This window comes from Cyprinus carpio, chromosome B7, assembly GCF_018340385.1.
Source record: "Cyprinus carpio isolate SPL01 chromosome B7, ASM1834038v1, whole genome shotgun sequence".
Taxonomy (NCBI): Eukaryota; Metazoa; Chordata; class Actinopteri; order Cypriniformes; family Cyprinidae; genus Cyprinus; species Cyprinus carpio.
Genome location: NC_056603.1, coordinates 19,613,414 through 19,639,657, shown reverse-complemented (window position 1 = coordinate 19,639,657; position 26,244 = coordinate 19,613,414). Strand labels below are relative to the sequence as shown.

The following is a 26,244-nucleotide window of genomic DNA, read 5'->3' as shown; positions in this document are numbered from 1 at the left end:
TAGCATTACATCACTGGTTGATCCTCCTCAGTGAATGGGTGCCATCAGAATGAGAGTCAAAACAGCTGATAAAAACATCACAGTAATCCACAAGTAATCCACATGACTCCAGCCTATTAATTAACATCTTGTGAAGTGAAAAGCTGCGTGTTTGTAAGAAACAAATCCACTCTTAAGATGTTTTTAACTTCATATAATTGCTTCTAATTAAAATACGAGTTTTCTATCTATAATATTGCTTCCTACTTCTGGATTGCTTTTCCTACTTGTGATGCTTTTATCAGCTGTTTGGAAATTCAGTCTCTTTCAGTCCACTACATAAAACACACAAAGTGAGTTATGAGGTGCATTTCTCTCTGTGCGTTTATTAGTAAATTACAGTAAATGGAAAGTTTTAGGAGTGAATTGCGTGTTGGCTTTTGCCACTCTAAATAAAGGCTTGTGCTTAATTAAAGAGTATTCCGTGATCAAGCTCTTCTGTAATGGGCTGTGTTTATCCCTCTCCATGTGTGAGGCAAGAGCTAAAGAGACTAGACTGTTCAGACCCCGTGTTTGCTCAAGTTATATTTTTAAAGTCTGTTATTTCCTCTTAAGAATATTTGCAGTGCACACAACAGTATTTAAGTGTGGATTAAAGGGTGCTTGTAAAGCTGCTTCGAACCCCTTCGGAGCCCCTGCTTCTCAGACCCCACCCAACAGCAGCAGACCTAAGCCCAGTCCTGCATCCACTCACACTAAACTCACTGCGACAGCCCAGCTCTCAAAACTGCTGAGAGTCTAATGCACTGGACTGGTCCATCACTCACATTTACTCTGACCTAGCAGATGACAAATGTAGACAGAAAAGGGAAAATCTAAAATAAATACGCTTATTAATGAATAAAACCACACTATAATACTGTTGGGAAAAAATGGTTTGATGAATGGTACATAGCTGCCTTCTAATTGGTTTTAAAGCTGATCATTAGCTGGTTGACCAGTTATCATGTTACACAAACTAATGACTACCTAACAGGTATGACCAACTGGTTACTAGTTTGCCCCATATAGCAAGAAAATTATGAATAATGCAAAAAAAAAAAAAAAAAAAAAAAAAAAAAAAAACCTGACCTGAGTAGTTCAACAAAACCCTATTAAAAATACCAGCATATATATAAATACAATCTATATTACCAATATATTTTTGTTGTATATTTGTAAATATATTTATTGTGCAAATTAAATGTTAAAATTCTCTACTTATGATAATTCGCGAACTAAATAACGGCGATTGGCCAATCAGAACTCGGTGCTGTAACAAGCTGTGCACAAGCGAAGCAAGTTTTCGTCATTTTTCGTGCAAAATGGTTCAAGCGCAACTTTAGAAGTTTTTTAAAAAGAAGACAACAGAAGATATGACTTTTCCTTGATTAGAATTTAAAGACATTCCCCTAACATAATGTTATTGTGCTATATGTGTGACTGTGAGGGACTGAGAGCTGACAAGTGTCACCAACTTTGCAAAAAACCAAACAAAAACACATCTTGAGAGTCCAGAAGCATTCACTGCGCAATGAAGCCCATTAGAATGCAGTTAGAATGCCCTTATAATTCAAGCAAAGAAAGAAAAAATACCCATGTATGAGTTTTTATGTTTTATATTCATTGCACAAGCAATGTACTTTTCTGAATATCTGCACATAAATATGCTAATAATTTTATTAATTATAACGCAGTGTTTCATTCCTTGAATCTGTTTTTGAACGAATCATGTGAGCCAGTGATTCAACACTGAATCAGCCGTTTTGAACAAATCGTTTGATTTGAATGATTCAATAAATCATTTATTAAAACAGGGATTTGCTGCCACCCCCGGGCGTTTTTATTGTCATCTTTACTTATCCATGACGGTCCTAAACCAGCCAAGGTGCCAGCACAAAAAACACATTCAGCAAAATATTGTTTAATTAGCAGTATTGACCCAAATTCCTCAATTTCAGACGCCAGAAGGGGGAAAAAAGCTTAAAAATAATAGTTTGTTTTATAAGGCTAATTTTTTTATTAAAAAAAAAACTTTTTTAGACAAATGAATTTGACCACACCATCCCCCCTGATTTTTTTTTTTTTTTTTTTACAATTCGTCCACTGTATGTATGTATGCATATTATTTAAAAATATATTTTTTTCTATTCTTCTGACTTGTTTTATTTTTACACTAGCATTCCCTATTCTTTTTCTACTCTACCTCTCTACCTACTATTCTATTACTTTTTATTTATTGTATATATATATATATATATATATATATATATATTATATATATATATATATATATATATATATATATATATATATAAACTTGCTGCGTATACAGCGTTAGCCATGATTTGTTACAGCACTTACATATTATTGCTCTTTTGTTAGTTTTGATTGCTTCTATTGTCCTCATTTGTAAGTCGCTTTGAATAAAAGCATCTGCTAAACGACTAAATGTAAATGTATATCTGAAAGTATATGTTTGCCACATGAAGTTGGTGGTCCAAGGTGGTCTACCAGTAAGAAAGCAGATAAAATGTTCTAAGACGTAGCTAGCTGGATTTTCCAGCTGGAACAAAAAAAGTAGCAACTTCAACAGAACGTCTTCGCCACCAGGTGGCGCTGGTTTGCCTGTGAATCTTCAAATAACAGCTGGCCGTACTGAATGCCGTCTGTACTATTATGTATACATTTTGTACAACCAGCTGAGTTACTCTAAAAACAATTGGAGGGCAAGCTAAAAAGACTTTTATTTGTGTGGTAACATCCCATATATAATAAACTAATTAGAATATCTTCAACTCTGTCCAAATAAAAGGTCAAGATGGCCCGGTACAGTAGCACCATCACCATTTATGGTCTCTGTTAGATTTTAGTCAGCGCTTGCTGATCCGTGTCACTCTGCCCTCAGTATTTCCAACACACAGTTGGCTATTCGCTCTGACTCATGGGTGCTAAGACCAGTATGCATCACACTCAGCACAATAGAGGAGTCAGATCTCCAGCCTGGTTCACGCATCAGCACGTGAATCATGGTAATCCTCACATGGGTGTGGATGCTTTGGGCCCGTATCAGCCACAAAATATATGCCCTCCATGCTGGGTCTGCACTCTGTTAGTCCCTGTTACTCACACAGATAAATCAAACAGAAACATACACACGGTGAGTCACTGGTGGTTTTGCAACGCAGCACACTCCTTCAATAATACAAATCCAGAGCGTCATATTACGTAACACTGGAGTGTGGGCTGGTGTTGACTAAGTGGTGGTGACAAGATTTATCACAGCCCTCAGAGCTTATCAGTGTCTTTCCACAGCATGCAAAATAACTCAACCAATCATATGTTTGGGTTATCTTGTTTATCGTTTTATTCCAACAAGGAATGCTTTAAAACAGCATTTACTCATTGTTAACATGACATGGAATGGTTGTATTTTAATGGATACAAGAGGTGTTGATAGGCTTTTAGTTTCATTGTGCTCACACTCAGGTAACATAATTATATAGTTTGGGTCTTTATGACTTTAATAGCTGTTTTTGTGCTTTGGAGAAATAAAGAATCAAACATAACATCACTTTACATTTTCAGAGCAAAAGCTGAAAACAGCATGATGAGTCTAATGAGTTTGACCTTCCTCTGCTTTTTTCAGTTCAGTGCACTGCAGAGGTATGACCTTCATTCTTTGTGTACAGTATGAAGACTTCAGGATATGTGTCTATATGACAGCATAGTGAATGTTTATGACACTGACTGAGGAGTGGCTTTTCTTCAAAGTTAAAGGTTTTATGGAGGTGTGTGTGTATGTTTGTGTGTGTGTGTGTGTGTGTGTGTGTGTGTGTGTGTGTGTGTGTGTGTGTGTGTGTGTGTGTGTGTGTGTGTGTGTGTGTGTGTGTGTTTGTGTGTGTGCGTTTGCATATGCCGGTTGTTGTGTTTTGGATCTGTGTGAGTCTGTGGACAGATTGATGGATTTAAAATATCAAAAAAACTTGGGTTGTTTTGTGCTCTGCTGCCTGGAATCTTCATGCTGTCGTGGTGTGCCAGCTCTCAACATAACACCCTACTTATGTCGGCCATAAAACGTGCCTTAATCACACCCTATGGAGTTGCAAATTTCTCAGGTATGCTCGTAAACACACACACACACACACACACACACACACACACACACACACACACACACACACACACACACACACACACACACACACACACACATTTTCTCAAGCAATACAGTGCAAATGGGGACATATCATAGATTTCTACGGGTTTTATATACAGATAATTATGAATAACTCACATGATAAACCTAACAGAAAACTTTTTAGAATTAAAACAAAACTTTCATTAATACACTATCATTAAAAGGAGTATGACATTTGAATGAATCATAAGATTACAAAAGATTTCTATTTCAAACACATGCTGAACTTTATATTCATAAAATAATCCTGGAAAAAGGTATCCCAATTTCCACAAAAATATTAAGCTGCACAATGATTTTCAACATTGATAAAAGAAAAATATATTTCTTGAGCACCAAATCAGCATAATATTATGATCAAATAAATGCAGCATTGGTGAACAATAGAGACTTCTTTCAAAAACATCAAAAAGACACAATTTTAACAAAAATATATAGCATTTTCATAAATAAGAATTTCTCAGATGTTCTCAAATGCAGGTTTTGTCAGATTTAGCTCACTTCCAGGAACAAACCTTCGCTCAAAGTATAGCTAAGTATGTACACACTAAACATTTAGGTGATGCATTGCTATCATAATAACATCTGCACACACACATAGGGTAAAAGACACTTAGTGATTTTGGTAACACTTTAGTATATGGACCAGTTCTCACTATTAACTAGTTGCATTAGCACATATTCAGCATGACCATATTCTGCATCCCTTATACCCAATACCTAAATTTAACAACTACCTTATTAACTAATTCATAAGCAGCACATTAGGAGTTTATTGAGGCAAAAGTCATATTTAATGGTTTGTTGATAACAAGAATTAGACCTTAAAATATAAAGTGACCATAATTTTACACTTGAAAATTTTTTTTAAACAAAAATGTATGCATGTAAACAACATAGAGATCCCACCACGCACAAACACTGCTTCTCAGAGCTTCACAGAACTTGCTCTTGGCAGAAATATTTGTTTATCTCTCAGTATCTTTCACTCACAACATACTGGCACAAAGTCATCACATCAGAACTGTTTTCCGAAATGATTTAGTGGCATTTCTTTCCATCTGTCTCCTTCAGCAGTACACTTTATACGCATAAAGTTATCTTGTGAGAACACTATGCCAATGCAACAGAGAAAAACATGTTACACAAAAGGAATATTCAAAAGAACCCATTATATACTGAGAAAAATGCTCATATATGTTTAAGATAATACTTAACTGGCCTAAATAACAAAAACTAAAGAAAACAAATAGTCTGACATTGATGCTGTTGTCCAGCTGAGATGCTCTACTGGTGTTTTCAGTTCTGCTGAACATGTACAGATGAAGCCGAGATCATTGCTCTCTTACAGCTGTCCTTTATCACATTGGTACTAGTATTGTGTTACACACTGTTGATTAGACATAAGCTTCATCTTATCACTCTAACACATGTCCTCCACCGGGACATAGTTCAGCCCCCTCCGACTCTCTTTACCACCTTGTAGCTCCCCAGGGTCTCTTGAGTCCAAGTATGCACAATACCCTCATCAGCCATCGGATTGTATAGGACCATTACTCATTCACACAGCCTTGCCTTTTGTGTGAGGCAATTCTTCAGACGAATGCATGCACGCACACACAGACATATATACCCCCAAATCCCCCCACTTCGCTCTTCTAGATCCCATCTGCCCCCTACCCCCACACATCTACAACTACAAGCCCCCTAGGGCCTGGACTTCATCCCTTACTTCACCCCTAAACCAGCTGTCCAGGAGCCGAAGCCCCTGAGGGAATAAGCAGGTGCTGAGCTTGTGCTGGCCACTGCAGTCAAGCTGCACATTTTAATACTGGCAGCTTCCATCCTGCCACACGCCGTCATGCAGATACATGATGAACATGAACACACACACACACACACACATGTTTGCTTACATGAAGATTTATCATACAGACCTTTGTAAAACTATAAACTATCATTCAAAAATTCAATAAGATTTTTTTTTTACAGTTTTAAAAATAAGTATTTTATACAATATAGTATAAATAGTCTTATTCTGAAATATTAGTACAATTTAAAATAACTGTTGTATGTTTTAATATATTTTAAAGTGTCATTTATTCCTGTGATGGCAATCCTGAATTTTCCACAGCCACATTAGTCTTCAGTGTCACATGATTCTTCAGAAATTATTTCTATATGTTGATTTGGTGCTCAAGACACATTTCTTTTTATTATAAATGTTGAAAATGGTTGTGCTGTTTAATATTTCTGTTTCAGAAAAATTCAGAAATATCGCCATCAGTTTTGAGTATATATTGACTATAACCATGTGGGAGGACAAAAAGAAAGGAAATGCTATAAAAATATACATCAGATGTTCTTTAAAATAGATAAAAGACTTAGCGAGAATAGTTAGCGAACTGTTTTAACAATTTATCAAGGATTGCCATACATAAATTTAACTAAATGTGTGGTCAAACTCTAATGACAAGCTATTTAAAACTCTCCAGATTAAAATGGTTAAAAATTCATGAAAATTGCATTGATGTGTTATAATTACATCTTAGGAAATTTAGAAACTGACATTAAACCTGCACAATTCTTACTTACTGCTTCCTTTTTGCGTAATATATCATGTGTAAAGGGACAAAAATCTTGGGCTCAGTCTGATAAGGGTAAATCAAATCTGGCTAGTGCAGGCCCTTGTGTTTTCATTTTGTATGTAACAGCTGGCCCTTGGCTGCACACATTTCTCTTGACACTCCTGATCTAAACTCCCACTAGCATGTGTGTGTGTGTGTGTGTGTGTGTTCCCCAAGATGATGGTCAGTTATAACTATATATGACAGACACCAAACAAAAACCATTTAGGTTAAAACCTTATAACCTAAAAAAAACTATAAATTATATATTACAAACTATACATACAAATAAATAATGATTTTAATGATGTTAATGATAAAATATTATCACAAGGCCACACAAGAAATAAAAAGTGAAGGAAATGTTATAATACCTCATGCAATTCTTAGCTCATCCAGTATTAGCTAACAGTTAACAGAACCAAGTGCTGTAAAATCTCCCCAGTCTTCTATTCGGAAAAAGAGCTATTTGTTGAGACTCATTTATTGTGCTTTCAATGAGTCTGGTGCAATGTTTGGGTGTATATGAGTTTACTGCTCATTAGGGACATGTATGATTGCATGTTGCTGTCATCATGCTGAGGCAAGGTCGCTGCATACTCAGCGTTGTGTCTTTCATCCACACTCCCTCACTAAAAAAAGAAGCCCATGTCCAGTATCAGGTCCCCCTTACTCACAGACTGTCCTATGGTGAGAGAAAGGGACAATCTCTTTTGAGAATTAAACTACAATTGCTTTTGCTGTTTCTGTGAATGATAAGGTTTTGTGTAACTCGCTTCCTGTGTGTCACTGTCTAATAGTGGCTGTTGGGAGGGTTTTATGAGTGTTTACAATAGCGCAGGAGGAACCGAGCTATAAAACTGTTCAGGAGGTTCAGTTTAGACCCTGCTTCAAATTAACGACATTGCTCCTATATCTATGACATTTTGTACATAATATTTGTGTATGAAAGTGAGTTGGTGTAGCTTACTGTGATGTCACCCTCAAGAATGGATAGACTAATATAAAAAGTGCTTTATCAAGATACTGATGCGTGACTAAAGTCCTTGTTTCGTGTGATTGATTGTACGTGATTTTAAACATATATTCAAATGTACTACTTATTTCTTTTCGGGATAAAACTTTTTGATGAAGAAAAATTATTAAGTATACCTTTAAAAGCAAACGCAAAACGTCACAGAGAGCCGCATCACACTTCAAAGCGGATGACATTATACTTGAGTAAACCTCACTTTTTAAACAGCGACAGCACATACGCTATATTACAGACATATGAGGTACTGCATAATTTATTTAAACACATCTGCTTTTTTCTTGCAGAATGTGTTCTCCAGTTTGTCCAGACGGGATGATGGGAACTATTTTCCCCCGCGGAGTGATATGGATGGTAGTGGTGTGTGGCGCGCACTATGTTTGACGATCTCGAGAGAGAGAGAGAGACGGAGCGGAGCGGAGCGCTGAACTTGAGACCGTGTCTCGGTCACGTCTCAAGTGCTTCTCACTTTTCTCAATTTTACTATCGAGCGGTTTATTTTGATTTACCGCCTTCGGATCGCGCTGAAGAGAAAAAAAAGTATCCCGACTTTCTCACCGACTTGCGCGAGAGACTGCGCAATAGAGGAACGACGAACTGAATTCAACATGTCAATTTTGCCGTTCACTCCGCCGATCGTGAAGAGGTTGCTGGGCTGGAAGAAGGGAGAGCAGAACGGACAGGAGGAGAAATGGTGCGAAAACAAAAAAGCAGTCAAGAGTCTGGTGAAGAAGCTGAAGAAGACGGGACAGCTGGACGAGCTCGAGAAAGCCATCACAACTCAGAATGTCAACACCAAGTGTATCACCATACCACGGTGAGTGCATTTAAAAACATCATCGACTCGGAAACATCGGCTTGTGGTGAAGTGGGCTGTTTTACTGTCGTGATTTTAGCAGAACGAGTCCGCATAGTCTTAAAGTGAAGCTAAAACACCTTGGAAGAACACACAGTAAACTAAGTTGAAGACTGAAGCAAAGCCCCTTCTGTTTTGTAACCAACTCTTGTGTTTCCTACATAACGTTAGATCAGAAACAACATCTCCATCTCTTTATATGATCAAATTCCGTCACTCCTGTTGATTTGTTATAACTTCATACTCTATTGTGCTTTCATAAACCCACATTTGCCTTGCCTGGGGTTGTCGTTTGGGTTGTGATGAGGTTATATAACCCGACCTTAATCTGGGCAGCGGTGGAGCTGCTGTATCTGGGCTAAACGCTGTGTTATGAATTCTGTGCTTATGTTGTGGATGGCGGAGTATATTTGGCGCAGGACGTTCAGGTCTGTTATTCCTCATGAGTGTGCGTGCATAGGTGGATATGGGATGGAGGTTGTTGTCTGAAGTTGTTTTTTCCTCTCAGTTTTGCAGTGACTGGTTAATCTTGTTATGTCACAGTACGATGCTGGCCAACTGCTCACAGGTCTTGCCCCTTCGAGCCACATGAGGGTTGCCTACAAGCCCTTACTCTCATCAGATCTTCAGTCTCAGCACTCCAGTACAGAGAAATGCGGCATAGGCACTGGTTCTTCTGTCATCCTGTTTACTGATGTATTCAAACGTGCAAATCCAGAGCTCGTTTATAGAGGTCTCTGAAGTGTTGTTGTAAATTATGCTTTTTGTTTCTGTAAGATGTTTTCTTCTAGAATGACTTTCTGGCGTAGGGTTAGAATAGCAGATGAAGGTCATTTCTTAAATTGCATTTGATAATAATGCATTTGCATTTGAGCCAAAGTGGCATATTTATAATGTTACAAAAAGTGATAGGCCCTATTTTAAATAAAGGTTGTTCTTTTGACATCTCTGTTCTTTAAAGGATTCTGAAATAATGTATCACTGTTTCCAAAACATAATAAGCAACTTTTCAACATTGATCACAATAAGAAATGTTTCTTGAGCACCAAATCAGCATATTAGAATGATTTCTGAATTGAGCATGTGACACTGACGACTGGAGCAATGACTGCTGAAAATTAAAATCTGCCATCACATGATTAAATTACATGCATTTAAAAAGAAAACATTTTAAAACATTTGTAAATTTCTAACCGCAAACTTTAGAACAGTGGTGTATATTGTCATTATATTGGTCAGTAGGTAACAAGGTCCCTACATATTGTCTCCAGCATATACTTAAACCACACATTTTACATTATTTAGCAAATCTTGAAAACACAGATGAAAATTTCCAAATGATTTTGTCAGTCTGGTAAAGTAAAAATAATAAACTGTTGTATTACACATCCCTTTTAGAATTCCATCTGTAAAAGATGCAAATAGAGAATTTAGAAGTGAGAAAAAGAGAAGAAAGCTTCCTCTTCGTGGACTGAGAGAGACACACACGTGTGTGAGAAGGTGAAATAATTCATGGGATGTTGGTTTTTAAATCAGGTCACCAGATCGCATTGTCTTTTGTCTTTTTCACTTTATAAGATTAGAATAAAAAGTAAGAGTGGTTGGAAAGACTTAAAAGAGCTATTCACAGAAAATCTTTTTGTGTTATCAATATCACATTAAGCAATGCAAGATTTGATGGAAAATAACTAGAGCATGATGGGAATTTACCACCAAGTCAGTCAAACTGATGAATAACGAATGTTTGTAAAGCAACCTTTGACTGTATTTCCATCGAAAAACTCATGTTTGTGTAGATCAACAATTTCACTTCATAGTTATTTTCTTTATAGTTTACAGACGATAAAGACAGATCTCATTTTATATACTGTAAAGGCCACAAAATCTCACCTATCTGCAGTCTTCAGCTTTATAATCACATGTAGCTGTCTGAGATGGAACAAGATGCTACAGGATTACTATGCTGGTAAACCTCACAGGAGAGTTTATTCATGAGCTATATGCCATTGCCTTGACACATTTGGGTTGCTTGCTTGACTAAATATAATATATTTACTAAATTGGGTTGCCTAACAGAATTTAATTAAAAACTAGAAGACACAACAAAGCACTATGTAACCTTATATTCAACATTTACATTTATAGACATATTAAATGGACATAAATAGAGTCCCTTAGAGATTTCCTTTCCAAATTTGAAGTTTGCATAATTGTGTGGTGTTACAGCACTGTTGTATTGGTTGTTGTTTCCAAACAGCAGAAAGCTCAGTGAAAGCAGGGCTCCCAGCCAGAGATCAGGCTGAGTCACCCCGGTGGGAGAGGGAGTTTGAGCCTGTGGCTTTGTGGTGTGACCCACTGGTGCTTCTCTGGTAGAGCTCGGTGGTGACAGAAACTGTAACAAATGAAGACTTCAACTATTGGGATGTGTGTTCCAGGTTAACTCAGACTGACTGGTTTTGTGCATCAAAACAGTTTTGGCTTATACTTCAGGTTTTTTCCTTGTTAGAGTAGTGTAACCTGAATCAGCACAGCGTCCAGTCCAAGACTCTATTCTTGGCCAGATCTGTAGATGGTAGCCTTCACAACACTCTGCCTCACCCTGTTGGAGGATCCAGATTCCTCAGACACCCTCAACTCGCTTCAGGCCTCACAATCCTGTTTTGCCCTCACATGCAGCTCACGCTGGAAGCCTGTCCCGGCCTGCTGGAGATCCAGAGAAAGAGCGATAAAGAGATAGAAAAGAGTGGAAGAGGACACTGAGTTCAAAAGAAACAGCGGAAAGAGGAGATGGAAGACAGATTGAAATTGTCCAAGACAGGATACGGAAAACATAATTATACCATGGTCACACTTCCTTTGCCTGCCATACACCTGTCGAAGCCCTATCGGAGTCTCCACATAGACTTCCTGAGAGGATGTCTGCTCCGCAGTGTGTCTGTGTTCTGGGATGCCTACTATATCTCAACCCTGCAGTCTTTGTTTGCTTTTGCACTCCACGCACAATGACTTCAAAGGCATCTGAACTGTGAATAAAACCTGTGGTCCATTGTGTAGGCGCATTCAGCCGATTTCTCAAACAAGTTGCCTATCAGCTAAGAAATTATATGTGCCTTGCCGTAGCGATGGAGTTTATTGTTGGCATTTGAAACTGAAAGTGTCTGCACCTTGAAGAGATGTCTGGCTTTAAGTCTGGCATCCTGAAACTCTATAGAGTATACAGTGATTCAAAAGCGCTTTTGATAAAACATGGAGATTGGATGTCATTGGCTTGTAATTGATGTGCCGAGGGTTATTTTGTTTCGGCCGGGTTAATTCCTTCAAAGCGCCGCGCATCTGAGGGAAGTGAATCTGTCTGATGATTCAGAGTTATTGTGTGGCAGCTGATGGAAAGAGAGTGAAAGACAGTGTGACAGAATTTCACAACTCTTTGAAGTGATGGCTGAAACTAACAGTGAAGACAATATGTGAGCACCATTGGCCTTAGACCTGTCATGGTCTTTTAACACTTTTATCTAAAGTAACTTGCTGTACTCTTATTACAAGGACTGCCCTGGGGCAACGTGCAGATTAATAGTGATGATTCATGGTAGGGGTGTGTAAAACTACATATTTTTAGTATTGATTAGTTTGTGGGTTGACTGAAAGACTTGCCCTAAAGGGCTATTAGTCTGGTTTGGGGTTCACCTGATCCTGAATGTGCAGAGTGCAACTGAATGTGACAGTATGCTGGAGACCAGACACTCTTTTTAAAAACTGGACTGTTTTTTTTTTTTTTTTTACGCAATCTTGTGGAGGGGTTAGGGTAGGGGTAGGGTTAGGGTTAACCCTAACCCATGATTTCAAGGGAATGCATGAACTGATAAATTTTATACCTTAAACGCAGGGTAAGGCACTTTGGATAAAATGCATTTACATAAATATAAATGGATGTAAAATACAAAACTTGCATAAAAGTTTATACCATGCAAATAACTAACACAATGCGTTGATATACACAGCGGCTATAATCTAAAAATAGACATATAGAATCTAGCTCTCTAATAGATGGTCCACAACCAACTAGTCCGACCATTGTAATCTACCCCTACTTTAGCTGCTAAAAATATAAAAGTAAAAATTATGTACGATTGCTTAGAGAAATGTATACTTTTTTTCAGCAAGGATGCATTAAACTAATCAAAAAATCTTATGGACCCCAAACATTTGAACTGTTGTGTATGTAAGTAAAAATCTACATATGCCATTCAACACCAGTAATCAGTCAGTTGGTTGTTGGACAGTTAATCAACTGTTTAGGCCTACTGGATGCGGTTGCCTATTTAGTGTAAAATGTAATGCTGTCTGTGTTAAAGTTGTGTTCATATTTGTGACCTGAATGAATGATGGCGTGTCTGTAGGTGTTTGTGGATTCCCTGAGGGTGTTATGATGGCTGTAGCACCCAAGTGATGGAGAAAGCCGAGTGTGCCAAGTCTGACTGTGGTTGTGGTGAAGATTAGTGACACAGTTTGTTGTCTGTGAGTTTGTGTACACTACACAGTATGTGTTTGTGCGTTTCTATGTTCTGGAAGTGAGTGCACTCGTTGTGTACTGTATGTGTACACACACCGTTGTTGTGTCTAAGCAAGTCTGTGCATTGAGAGCAGGTATTTGAGTGTTAGCCTCAACACACACACACGTCTCCCGTGTGTGTTGTTTGAGGCGGGGTTAGTCAGCCCTCAGGAATGCTCCGTCTGCCCAGGGGAGGGCGTGGGCCGCTTCTGGGTTTGTGGCTCCTGCCGGGGTTGAAGGTTTAGAAAAGCCGCCTCCATATCTGCTGGAATAATAGACACTCTGTACAGCAGACAACAAGACTGGTTTGTGCTAGTCTGTCTTCACTATCCCTACTGCTGTCCCTCAGACTGCTTCTGACCACCGTGAGAAAATAACTGTCCTTCAGTCGTGAACTCTGTGTGTGTGTGTGTGTGTATGTGTGTGTGTGTGTGTGTTTTAAGAAGAGCGCCAGTGTGGACTTTGCACAGGATGTTTTGAAGTTTGTCTGAGAGTTTTGAGAGACTTACTTTAAAGTCTGCCATGAATGTGCACTGACAGTGATCCAACTAAATCGCTGTGGTCTCTAATTTTAAGACTGAGGTGTTTTATCTGAAGTGGCACAGTGTAGGCTTGGACCACAATTAGGGCTGGGTGGTGTGGTGAAAAATTAAAATCTCGATTTATTATTATTATTTTTTTTCCAGAATTTTGACCGATTATCGATTTTATTTTTCTATTGTTTTTTTGTTTTTAACGATTTTTAACTTGTCAACTTGAAAATGTTTTACAACATGATTCAATTAGCTTTTTCTTTATTAACCATCTAGTTAAAGAAAATTCTATTCCATATGCACCACACATGTTGTCAACATGATGTAAATATTAAACAAATCACTTGTTAAATATCTTTGCAGGAAAGATGCATGAACTACACTTACGTCTTATACAAACTTTTCTTAGACATACTATATGTTCAGAAATAATACAAGGAAAATGCTTAAAAAAATCTCAAAGTCAAGGTCATTCAAATTCAAAATGACTGAAGGTATAACACCAGTAGATTGTTAGTAACTATAAATGATGCACAATGCACTATGATGCAGACATGAAATATCAGACATACAGTAGTAGTTACAAGTGTTTTATTCGCTTGCTCTGCTTTTCCATTGTCTTTCTTTGTAAACATGGATGCGTTTGACTGTTGCACTTGTATCTCATGCAGCGTCTCATGCATGAAATGGCATTCTAAAACACGGCCCTCAAGTTAAAAGAAGTTCACTCCCATCTTCTTGCATGTTTTTCCTATTCCACTGCCCATGTCAACACAAAAACATGTTCTGTGTGAATGGCACCTAGTGATATGTGCGTGTCACACATGAGCGGTTAATCACATGCGCCGACATGCAGTTGGATCTTTCTTTTCTCTTTACTGTTATCATTGGCATATTGTCAAAGTGACTAATTCTAACGTTTGGTAATATTTCAGCAGAAACAATGTGCGCAACCATACAGTCAGAAGGCTTTACGATGTAAAAATCACCATCATTTACCATCATTTACTCTAACACTAATGACACTAATGATACACCATGATATTGTGGCAGAAATTGATTTTATATTATTTATGTAGACATGTATTAAAAGAGTATATTACAGTATTTTGTGATTAAGCTATAGTGTTTGTGTATTTAAACTAAATGTATTTAGACTACTTTTACATCTGCATCCTGACTCAAGCTACTACTGGCAACTCAAGCTTATGTCAAATGTGCATTTCTAAGAGAATTTTTTTTTTATACTATTAATATTGCAGCCTGCTGTGCAAACTGTGCATCATCAAAGTCAGGCAACACAAAAATGTTTCATGATTTGAAACAATATCTCTCATTAGTACATCCAGAAACATTTTTTTTTCTTTTAAGATATTTATTTTGTAAAGGAAAAATGACTGGAAACGTGTATATTATTCAAAAACATTAATTGTTTGTCATGTTCTGACCATTAAGAGTAGTTTAAAACCACAATTAACAGTCTGGTTTCTACAACTTTCACTTGGGAGCAAAATTCTGCCTTTAAACTTAAAAGCAAGAAAGAAAGATTTGAAACTTATTATGATAATTATCAATATGACACTATATGATGATACCATAATTTTAGTAACTCTTTACGTTACATTACATTATATTCTGGGAAAAAGTTAAACACACTTGTTCAGGGGTAAATATGTCATCCTGTATATGACTACTAAAGCTCAAAGTATAGGCTACTTCAGTTTTAAAATGAACATTTAGAGTTGCATGAAAGTGAAGCCTGGAAGAAAATATCATTGTCCCCTTGAATATTAATGTTGCAGTTAAACTAATGTAGTGGCAAATATTTTCTTCCATGTTGTGAGGTACATCTGAGTGAAATGGATTATTGAAAAATAATGTGACTTGGTTCTGTCTGTCGGTTGTTGATTGAATGGAGGCAGAGCTGAATGCGAACTTGCAGTTGATTGTTAGAAAGGGGTGGAGTTTACGTAAACTAAATTAGAGAAGTCCAGCTTACATCGCCAGTCTGTCATTTTTACTGTAAGATTTTTAGAGAGTTATTTGATGGAAAACAACATAATTTAAACATGCACACAAATGCACATTAGTTGTTCACAATAAAAGCAATAACACAGTAATTTTGGTTTAGAAAATGGATATACTGAATTTTCATTTCATGCCAAATTAAATATATTGCACTTCTTTTTTTATTTATTTATTTTTTTTAAGAAGAGGAAGAAGAATGCTCCATCTTTCACCTTCTTCGGAGGTGGAAATCTACTCAATGCTGCCGAACCCGAGGTTCAGGTGTAGGTTAGAAAGGCCTTTGGCATTGTGGTGTACATTACACCTCCTTCTAGTTTTATGTACAAGGGTAAAACAAGATTTTAAGTGTTAAAACAATAGATAAATGTCTAGAAATGTTTTATTTTGTTTTGCGTACAGCAGCATCATGTACTGGCCAGTCTCACTTAAGCGCCGCTGTGACAAAAACACATGGAGTTCTGTTCATTTTTTTCAGAAAGCCATCTGAATCTGTGTTATTTGATTAGCTCATTTTTACATTATTTTACATGGTGATTTAAACTATATGCAATATTTTGTGATTGCTAGATAAGTGACTAACTAGAGTGTTCATTTGGGCCCGTGCTGCATTTGTTTGATGGTTGTAGTGTTTCTGCTATAGTCCTACTCCCCTGTTGAGAACGGGCCCCCGTAACCACATCCAACCACCTGCACATGAGACCCCTGCAGGGCTCTGTTTACTTAGGGAAGGCCTTAATGACTTTAGCAGAGGGAGGAAAACCAAAGCCTTTCAAAAAATAATACAAGTTAAACGTGATATTTTACCCACACGCACATAACGAAATAAAGGATAAGCAGGTATACTTGACTTGAATTAGAAAAAAATATTAGCCTATAAGAGTTTCCATTTGAGTTGGGTTTCTCCCAGACATTTAATGCAGTATTTTTACAGGCAGGTTTTCTATATTATCAGCTTCCAGATGTTATTCCAATACAGATATTATGACCAGTCAATCCACAGTTGAATTACTGTATGTTCAGACATAAAAAGCATAAGTTGGTTTAGCTTTTATCTTGAGCAGTAACTGTGCAATCAGGTATGTGTCTGTCATCAGTGCACTGCACAGTGTCGTTTAGTATTAACTCTGTTGTACTGCTGTGTGCTGTCTGGGTTTAGACTGGGGGAAGGGGGAATAGCAGTGGTCTTAAAGTGTTTATAAAGCAGGGCTGTGGGGGCTGGGTCGGGGTATGTTCCACAGGGTGAAATGGTCCCACAGACAGTCTGGTCTGATGTCGAAGTTGCTTTTGTCCTTCTCTGCCTCTGCATCAAATTTGCATGTATCACAGTTCACTGAGTTCGTGTTTTGTCAAACTCACTGATTTCAAACAGAGAGGCATGCAAGTTCAGCTTTACAAACATCCACGCTAAAGGCCCTTTCACACCAAACGCAGCATGAAAAATTTAAATGAAACGAAAGTTGAAAGTTACTTAGGAAGGATGTTTGTCTTCTTGTGTGCCAAACAAATGCATCATGTAATATTAGCTGTAGTTTGCCTTTGGATTTTTGTTGCTCTGTTTAAAATCGTGTGTTTAAGCAAAACTTTGTGAAAGTTCATGTTAAGTTGAATGAAAAGATCCAGATCAGTAGACCTGATTCTGCTTTCTGTTATGCATTGAGTTGAGTGTGATAATGCTCAGTGGAAGTGTCAGTGTCATGGTCAAGTCAAGGCTGCTTGGGCTGATCCAGAAATTTCCCACTGCAGCCCACAGCGTCTGTGCTTTACCCTCCAGATTAAATCTGCCCAGTGTGGTTCAGCCTGTGTCAGACCCTCCATCCCTCTAGCTCACCCCTCTACTCTCTTTCTCTTCCTCACCCCCTCTCTGTTCCAGTCTCACCCCTCTCTCTACTCAAGTGACAGCCGGCATGTGGATGGGGGGAGCGGGTTAGACCCGCCCTCCAGGCTGTGTGTGTGTGTGTGTGTGTGTGTATGTGTATGTGTATGTGTATGTGTATGTGTATGTGTGTGTGTGTGTGTGTGTGTGTGTGTGTGTGTGTGTGTGTGTGTGTGTGTGTGTGTGTGTGTGTGTGTGTGTGTGTGTGTGTGTGTGTGCGCGCATGTCTGTGTTTCTGTTGGTTGGATGCGCCTTGCTGCTGACCTAATTTGCCCTCTGTAGCTCAATCAATAGTCATTCACTGCTTCCTTTTTATATGAGGTCTGCCCACGCGGCAGCAAACAGGCTCTCTCTCCGGTGAATGCTGGAATGTAATGGAAAAGTGAAGAACTGACGGTGGATACAATATTTTCAGACTGATGCATCTAATGAATGCCAGAGCCCAAGGACTGATCTCATCGCAAACTTTGCTGTTTCTTAAATGATCCTAATTGTAGTAACCTGTCGTATTTCTTTTTGTCTAAATTAGACTTTTGTGTATATACAATAGCGTTCTCAAGTTCTGTTTCAGTATGATTTTTTTTCAGACACATTTAATTGATCAAAAGTGTGAGTAAGAGTCAGATTTATTTAATACATGCTGTTCTTTTAAACTTTCTATTCATCAAAGAATCCTAAAAATGTATTTCCACAAAAATAATAAACAGCACAACTGTTTTCAATTCAATTAGATAACAATTATAAATGTTTCTTGAGCACCAAATTAGCATATTAGTACGATTTCTGAAGGATCATGTGACGCTGAAGACTGGAATAATGGCTGCTGAAAATTTAGCTTTGCCATCACAGGAATAAATAAATTACATTTCAGCATATGTTAAAACAGAAAACAGTTTTAAAAAATCATATCAGTCAATATCGATAATTAGCACAAAAGATGTCAAATCTTTATTTCTTTCACTTTTAAAGGCAGATTTCTTTTCCTGAGTAAAAGTTCTAGAAACCAGACAGTTAATTGTTTTTTTTTTTTTTGACAAACACTTGTAAAACAGCTGAACGTTTCACAAATCTGAGGTGTAATATTCAAACATTTATAATAATAAAATATTTTTTCTACATCAAATTATGCATGGATAAAGTTAAGTAAATCCTTTTTCATTTTTATCCCTTTAACAAAATATCTTGTTAGAAAAATTAATATAATTCATGAAACAGGTTTGTGTTCCCTGACTCTGATGGCATGATGCAGATGTAAATTTATGTTCATTAACAAAAACAGTAGCATCTGTAAAAATTTCGACTTTTATTAAAATTAACCATTGGCCATATCACACAATTAGATCATGATAACCGAAGGTAAAACCACACATAGCACCTCACTACCATGGTAAAATAAAACTATATGGTTTTTATGGTATTTGTATGAAAAACAGCAGCCTAAATAGGCCTACATTTAGTATAAATACAGATGCGCCAATGCTATAGCATTTTAATACTTTAACACTTTTTTTGTTTCACTTTTGGCACACAAACGTTATATCGAACATTTATCCAACATGTGTTATCGATCCATCGAGGGGAAAATTTAGTATGAATTATTTTTAACGTTTTATCACCTAGCCCTAATATTGCAGTTTTTTTCTAGTATATATGATAAAAAAAAAAAGCAGTCTTGGTACGTATAGGAGATCTTTCAAAAACAGTAGTGTATGTCATAAAAAGAGTTCAGTGTACTATGAAAGAAGACTATAGACAGCAAGTTTCGGAACTTTGATCCAAAAATCGTTTATTTCTGATGTCAGAAAACTGAATGCCATAACACATGGCCGTTATTGTCACATGTCAATGACACTTAGTTTGGTTACAACACTGTGGCCCACCTAGTCACATTGCAGTCATAAGGAGGAAGTGGGATAGATATTATTCCTAAACACAAGTTAAAGTGTTATTTACAACTATCACAAAAATGAAAAAAGGGTCAGTAGTGGCTTAAATACTGTATACAAGCTGCTGTGTGAACAGGACATTTGGAGAGTCAGACATGTTATTAGTATCAAACACTGACTGAGTAAATACAGCCATAGAAGTATTCAAGACACAAGTAAAAAAAAAGACCCATTTGATTCTAAGCATCACAGAGAGGAAGGTCATGGAAAATGCATCATGGTCTGTTTTTTACTGCAGTACAGCAAAACAAAAACAAAATGATGTGAAATGCATTGAATGACCCCTTTTAGAGGGGTCTGGTAAGGAAAGTTCACACCTTTTTTCGCATTTCTTTTCTTATCTCTGCTTTATGGAGTGTGTATAAGGGACTAATAGTGTGTTATGAATGCTATCTGTGGCCTGGATTCCTCAAAGGGTTGAAGAGCTTTGCTGACCTAGTGCACAGCCCATCTCTCTCTTAGCACTTTGGCTGCTGTTGCATATTTCAAGCGCACAGTGTAGCAGTCATATATAATAGAGTGCTCTGAGAGGTTTGGACCACTGTACGGCCCCATTTTTCACTCATCACACCGGAGCAGGGTATGCATTGCGTCGGCGTGTTTGAGCTGATCTCAATCATGAATGTACCGTTATAGAAGGCTGTTACGATAGTCATCATGAAAATGTTTTAGTCATTCAAAAGCCCTTGAATGTAGAGATAAGCACCGTAGGCGTAAAGAATGAGGATAGTGTGAAAATGCGTTATACGTATATATGATGGTGTGCTCGATTGTGTCTGCAAAAGTCCTCTTTGTTTGGATCGGTGAACAACTCGCCTCAGACATAAAAAGTTCACTGTGCGATTGTTCTCCCTTGCTCGAGGCCTTCACTGCATTATTCTGAGATGATTATGCCTTTTTCCTTTCCACATGGGGCCATCCAAAGAAAAGTCTGAGTTTATTTGCCTGCAGTTAAAAAGTGAAGCAGATAAAACGATGTGTACTGGAATGTTTTTGTTGTTCTGTTCGAGTTCTCTCTTCTTCCTCCACTCCCTCTCGTCTCCTTTAGCCTTAATGTGTCTTTGACTAGTGGGGTGTGCATGTGTGAACTGAAGGAAGTGACTCTGTGTTTATGGCTCTGCTGTGTGAGGCCCGTTTGAGCTTGTGTCGCAACCATAAAGTGAATTGTCTGTGCCTAAATATTCTTGTGTATTCTTTAGAATTTAGTGCGTAATATTTTTCTTTTTTTGGTCTGTTTTTTTCTCTCTTTTTTTGTAAACACACTCTCTCCATGGGCATCTGGATTTTACATAATTATTTTTCCTCTTGCAGTCTGCCTGTGAAGCGAAAGAGCTGCAATGAAAAATTAAAAGCATATTTAGCTGCTGGGAGAGCCACAGAGGGCCTCGGGCAGACCAGCCTGGCCCGTGCCGCTGTCTGGGCTGGGATCGGTGGGTGTAAAAAGGGGAGGGGAGGGGGTCTGACAGACATGCTTTAAAGAGCTTTTGGGATTTGCATTATTTTGCCTGCTACATTTGTGTGTGTGTGTGTGTGTGTGTGTGTGTTGCTTTCATATGGCTATATCAGATGAAGCTGTTGTTAAACTAGAGCACAGACAACCCCCTTAAACACACACACACAGTGAAATAAAATTTTTTTGGACTTCCTCTTCCTCTTTCTTCACCTCATTCACATCGCATGTGACGTGTAACCGAAAGCACCACATTAACAGGAAATTGGGCCACTTTTACTTCATCTGCGGTCTCACATAATACTTTGGCATTGTCCCTGCAAGTCTTTGAGCACTGAGTGTTTATATTGTGGTAATTTAAGATTTTACACAATGTTTCTTACTCAAGCAATAATAACATTTCCTCTGTATTTCTGCTTCTGATTTTTGAGAATGAGCTGCTGGGATTGTTTCTGCTGCAGTCATCATTATTAAAGGGGTCACATGATGCAATTTTTAGTTTTTCCTTTCTCTTTGGAGTGTTACAATCTGTTCATGCATATATGCGATCCCTAAAGTTGCAAAGACTAAAGTCTCAAACCCAAAGAGATATTCTTTATAAAAGTTAAGACTCCTCCACACCCTCCTAAAATGCCTCGTTTAAACACGCCCCCACGTCTACGTCACTGTTAGGGCTGTGACGGTGGCAGATTTTTACCACTGCAGTGGTAATGGACCAACTATCGCCAGTGGCGCGGTGGTGATATATAATTTATGTATAAAAAATGGTATGTTTCAGATGCTTAAAGAAGAAAGTAGCCTAAATAAGAACGTAAAATACACCCTGTCTACCGGACACGAGCGGCACGGCGCGACATACTATAGAACTCATAATCAGTGATGCTACACTGGATGCGGCACGACACGACATGACAAACTCACGACAGTAAACTGCCTCGTCCTGTTTATGAGGTACTGACACAGAGTTCAAATGTCCTGTGTAGACAGACAGACTCAACCTGACTCAACCAAGCAAGCGGGCGCATTAACTCCTTGTCTGCACGCGCTGTCTTTGAAATAGGAATCCAGATCAGCAATGTAGTATTTGGTTTCCCAACAAGTACATTGCCAAAACAAAATTAATTTGCTGAATGCATGAACTGTATTTTCCTGTGCTCAGACCTGCCAATCTATAGATAAAGGAAACGCTGTGTATGGCGTTTGAGATCATTTGTGAATTACCATAACATAACAGTATTGTTGCCACCGCTGCCATGCTGTGGAGATGCTGTGTGTTTTGTTGTGAAAGCGAAAATACTTTGTTTGGCCTTCCAAAAGAGGACACAACTAGAAATCAGTGGTTAAGTTGAATTTATTTTACGACACTGTTCCTGAACAGTTCAGCCCAAATATTCAGATGTGTGCAACAGATTTTATGGAGGACTGTTCCCTGAACCTGGGAAGGCTGTGCACGAAGGTTGTTTCTATAAAGTGGGGCAATTCCAACTTTGCAAGGACAGTCTGGCGCTTCTGACTCACAGCCTGTATGTACGTTTTCATATTTAAAGAATTTGCCACTGATGATTCAAACGCGAGTTTTGAGCATTGTGGAGTAGCGATTGTTGTTTGTCGTTTCTCCGATCACAAATGCAGACATGGTTTTATGTTTACATGGCGCGAGATGCAACATAGTGTGTTAAAAGAGTGTATAAGTCATTATAATCCGTAATTATGTCCCCACTGGATGCAACAAATGGCTTGTTTGTAATGGGTTTTATTGTTTTTGTGGTGCCAGTGTTCTGACCAGGACGTGCATCACAGTATGGTAAGGGGTGTAACATTTCCGTCACACACTTGAGGTATTCGGCTAATCACAATGCACTGGATAGCTGGCCAATCAGAGCACACCTCGCTTTTCAGAACGATGAGCTTTGTAAAAATCAGTGTGTTTCAGAAAGGCAGGGCATAGAGGAGCAACAATAATGTACATGATGTGGAAAATAATGTGTTTTTTGAACCTTAAACCACATAAACACATTGCATTTCACCAAATACACCAAATAATGTTCTTTTTAGCAGTGTCATATGACCACTTTAATGCCTCTTCTTTTTCTCTCTTTCTCTCAGATCACTAGATGGTCGGTTGCAAGTGTCTCACAGAAAAGGACTCCCTCACGTGATATATTGTCGTCTTTGGCGCTGGCCTGACCTGCAGTCTCATCATGAGCTCAGAGCCATTGAACTCTGTGAGTTTGCCTTTCACATGAAAAAGGACGAGGTCTGTGTCAATCCCTACCATTACCAGCGAGTCGAGACACCAGGTAATTCAGCCTGATATTTATGAAAGCCCCAAGCACACTATCAGACAGTATCATTCGTTTAGACCTGGGGATGATGATCACAGTACTGCGGAGGGGGGGGGTCTGCCAATTATTATATGATCACAAACACATTTTAATAAAAATATGAATTAAGGGGTGGTCACATTAGATTTTTTTTGCGCAATGCAACAGGATATGACATCTTAAATTTAACTAATAAACTGAGCTTTGGCATGCTTTCTGTTACTGATTTCCTGCATTTGTATGTGTTTGAATGGAAGTCAGAGGAATGAAAAGTGTAGTGTTAAGTGTAGTGTGACTGCACAATAAAACATAAAATATGATAATTAACTGTAATTTATAGCTTCAACCAAAGCTAAAAATGTTTTATTTTATAAAAATGATTAAATAACATTAAAATGTAATGACTATGTAATTGACTCAATAGTCTCCACTCCACATTCCTGTCCACACTCTACACTGTTTTATATAAATAAAGGCAAAACACCTAAAAACTTTTTAAAAGAAACTGCTGTGTCATGCTGTTAAGATCTTCTAATCCTTATAGTACTTAACATATTTTGCATTAGGGCTGTGTGATTTAATCGAAATCGCAATAAAATCATGATCAAGAATGCACGATTTCTAAACCACAAAAGCATGATTTCATGTTGCACCAAGTTCTCGTGCGAGCATGAAAAAGACTTATCGTTACAACATGGAGAAAGCACAGAAACAGGGTACTTGTGTGATGTCTGAGAGGGTTTTCTGTGCACACACACCCAAAGCCGCTTCTCAGTGAACACAGAATTTAGCTCCCTTTCATGTCTTTTTGCACTTTCTATGTTCAGGTCTTAAGCTAACGTAAAGAGTTGAGAAAGAAAATGCAGGTGTGTCAGTATATGGGATCCGTGCATAAAGTCTCTTAAATGGGTCATCGGATGCAAAATTCACTTTACATGTTGTTTGAACATAAATGTGTGCTGGAAGTGTGTGTACACGTCCACCCTATAATGATAAAAATCCACCCAGTGTTTTTTTTTTTTTTTTAAATCTTTTTTATATAATGATGTTGTTATGTTATTTTTTTGTGTGTGATAGTTCTGCACAGGCCCCTCCCACGATAGTTGATTGACAAGACCCGCCATGAGTGAGCTGTGAGCTATCCGCCATTGTGTCAACTCCGGTTCAGGGGAAGACAAGAATGTCTCCGATTAAGTGATTGAGGTGTTTTGTTGTTGGATGTAATAGTGAACATTAGGGCTATGCATTGTCAAGAATCTGGCGATATGATACTTATCACGAAACAGGGGTTGCAATACGATGTTGCAATACATTACGATACTGTAAGCAAGACGATTATTTTAGTAATAGGATATATTTTTTAGAAAAGATGTCATTAAGAACACACCATCATATGCAAACCTTGGCAATAAATAAATAAGTAAATAAAAATGATTTAACCAGAACACAGTGGGATCTGCATTTGTAATAATCAGTTCCTGTAACATTCAATGTTATTGAACCACTTTTTGTGCAGTATGAGTGCTTGCAGGATCCTTTAGTTAAATGTGTAATATGTATAATAAAATGTATTTTATAAAAAGACCATATACATATATTTTTTAGACCCTGCTTTGGTTCACAGTTTTGAGTTTACAATTGTAAAATACAATGTAATAACATTTTAAACTGAACAAAAGAATTACATCTGATTAAAATATCAATGATGGATTCCTAAAGAAAATGAAACAATTTTAAAACAATAAAAAAAATAAAAAAAAAAATAAGGGTAATGCGTCGATCCCCAATCTGCCTAAATGCGTCCATGTTCGTTCAAATCATTCTTGATCCAGCTTCATCTACAGAAGTGAGTATAAGGGTTTTTTATGAATCTTTGCAAATCGCCTTTCCTAATAATGTGCTAGCTAGCAAGTTTTGCGGCTGAAGTCTAAAGTCTGCTCGTCACCCCACGGAGGAGAGGGGCGGAGTGAGCAGAGCTTATTAGCCTTTAAAGAAACATGGACTATAACGGCTTGCTGAAAACAGAGCTGATTTTGACAGGGTTTTGGAAATGATGTTTTTCTAGAGGAATCGTTTAAGGTTCCCCAAAGAACATTTCAGTGCTAAGTTCATTCCGAAACTAAGTTCGTTTTGAGTTTGTTTCAGTAGTTCAAAAGAGCTGACCAAAGCGAACTTTCTGGGGGAATTTGTTTTTGCCTCCTAAACACCTTTGAGCTTCCGTTGGTCTGTGGTGGTTACGCAGTCGGTTCTGAAACTCCACCTTCTTTGGCGTGCATTTTTTTTTTTTCTCAGTTCGTTTCTCATTCAACGGAGGTCCGACCATAGAACAACATCTCCTCCTGCTGCTGCTGTTGTTGTTCTTTCAATAGGCGAATTTAAAGGGTATACAATAAATGAAATGCCAAACAACTATTCAATAATAAACCTTTGTTTTTATCAAAAGTAAATCATGACACCACATAAAATATAAAAAGGTGTAACAATTTATCCAGTTTAATAAAATAAATGAACACTAATAAAATAAAGTAACAAACAAACTTTTTTTTCCACATCATGCTAAAGTTTTCAGACTATAAGCCATTCACACTTCCCATAAAGGACTGATTATGGAAAAAGAATGGCTCTTTTGTATTGCAAACATGATACTTGACTCTGAACTGCTACTAATCATTATTCTTTAGTCTATAATATTCTGACCTATGGTGCCCGTCTCACACCTAGACTGCCTACACTTTATCATTTCATCGTTGTTGTGTTTAGGGAATATGCGCAAGCGTCGCGAGTCATGTTTACATTAATCTGCCTC

The 26,244-nt window shown here is 37.8% G+C and overlaps 1 protein-coding gene across 1 annotated transcript in view; it reads left to right on the top strand.

Annotated features, from left to right (window-relative positions):
• Nucleotides 1-8,257: 8,257 nt before the first annotated feature.
• LOC109092667 (mothers against decapentaplegic homolog 3-like) overlaps nt 8,258-26,244 on the top strand; it is a 29,783-nt gene continuing 11,796 nt past the window's right edge. The window contains exons 1-2 of the mRNA XM_042727757.1: nt 8,258-8,696; nt 23,221-23,414. Of these exons, the coding sequence (XP_042583691.1) occupies nt 8,488-8,696; nt 23,221-23,414 (403 nt within the window). The 5' untranslated portion in view covers nt 8,258-8,487. The remainder of the gene's footprint in view (nt 8,697-23,220; nt 23,415-26,244) is intronic.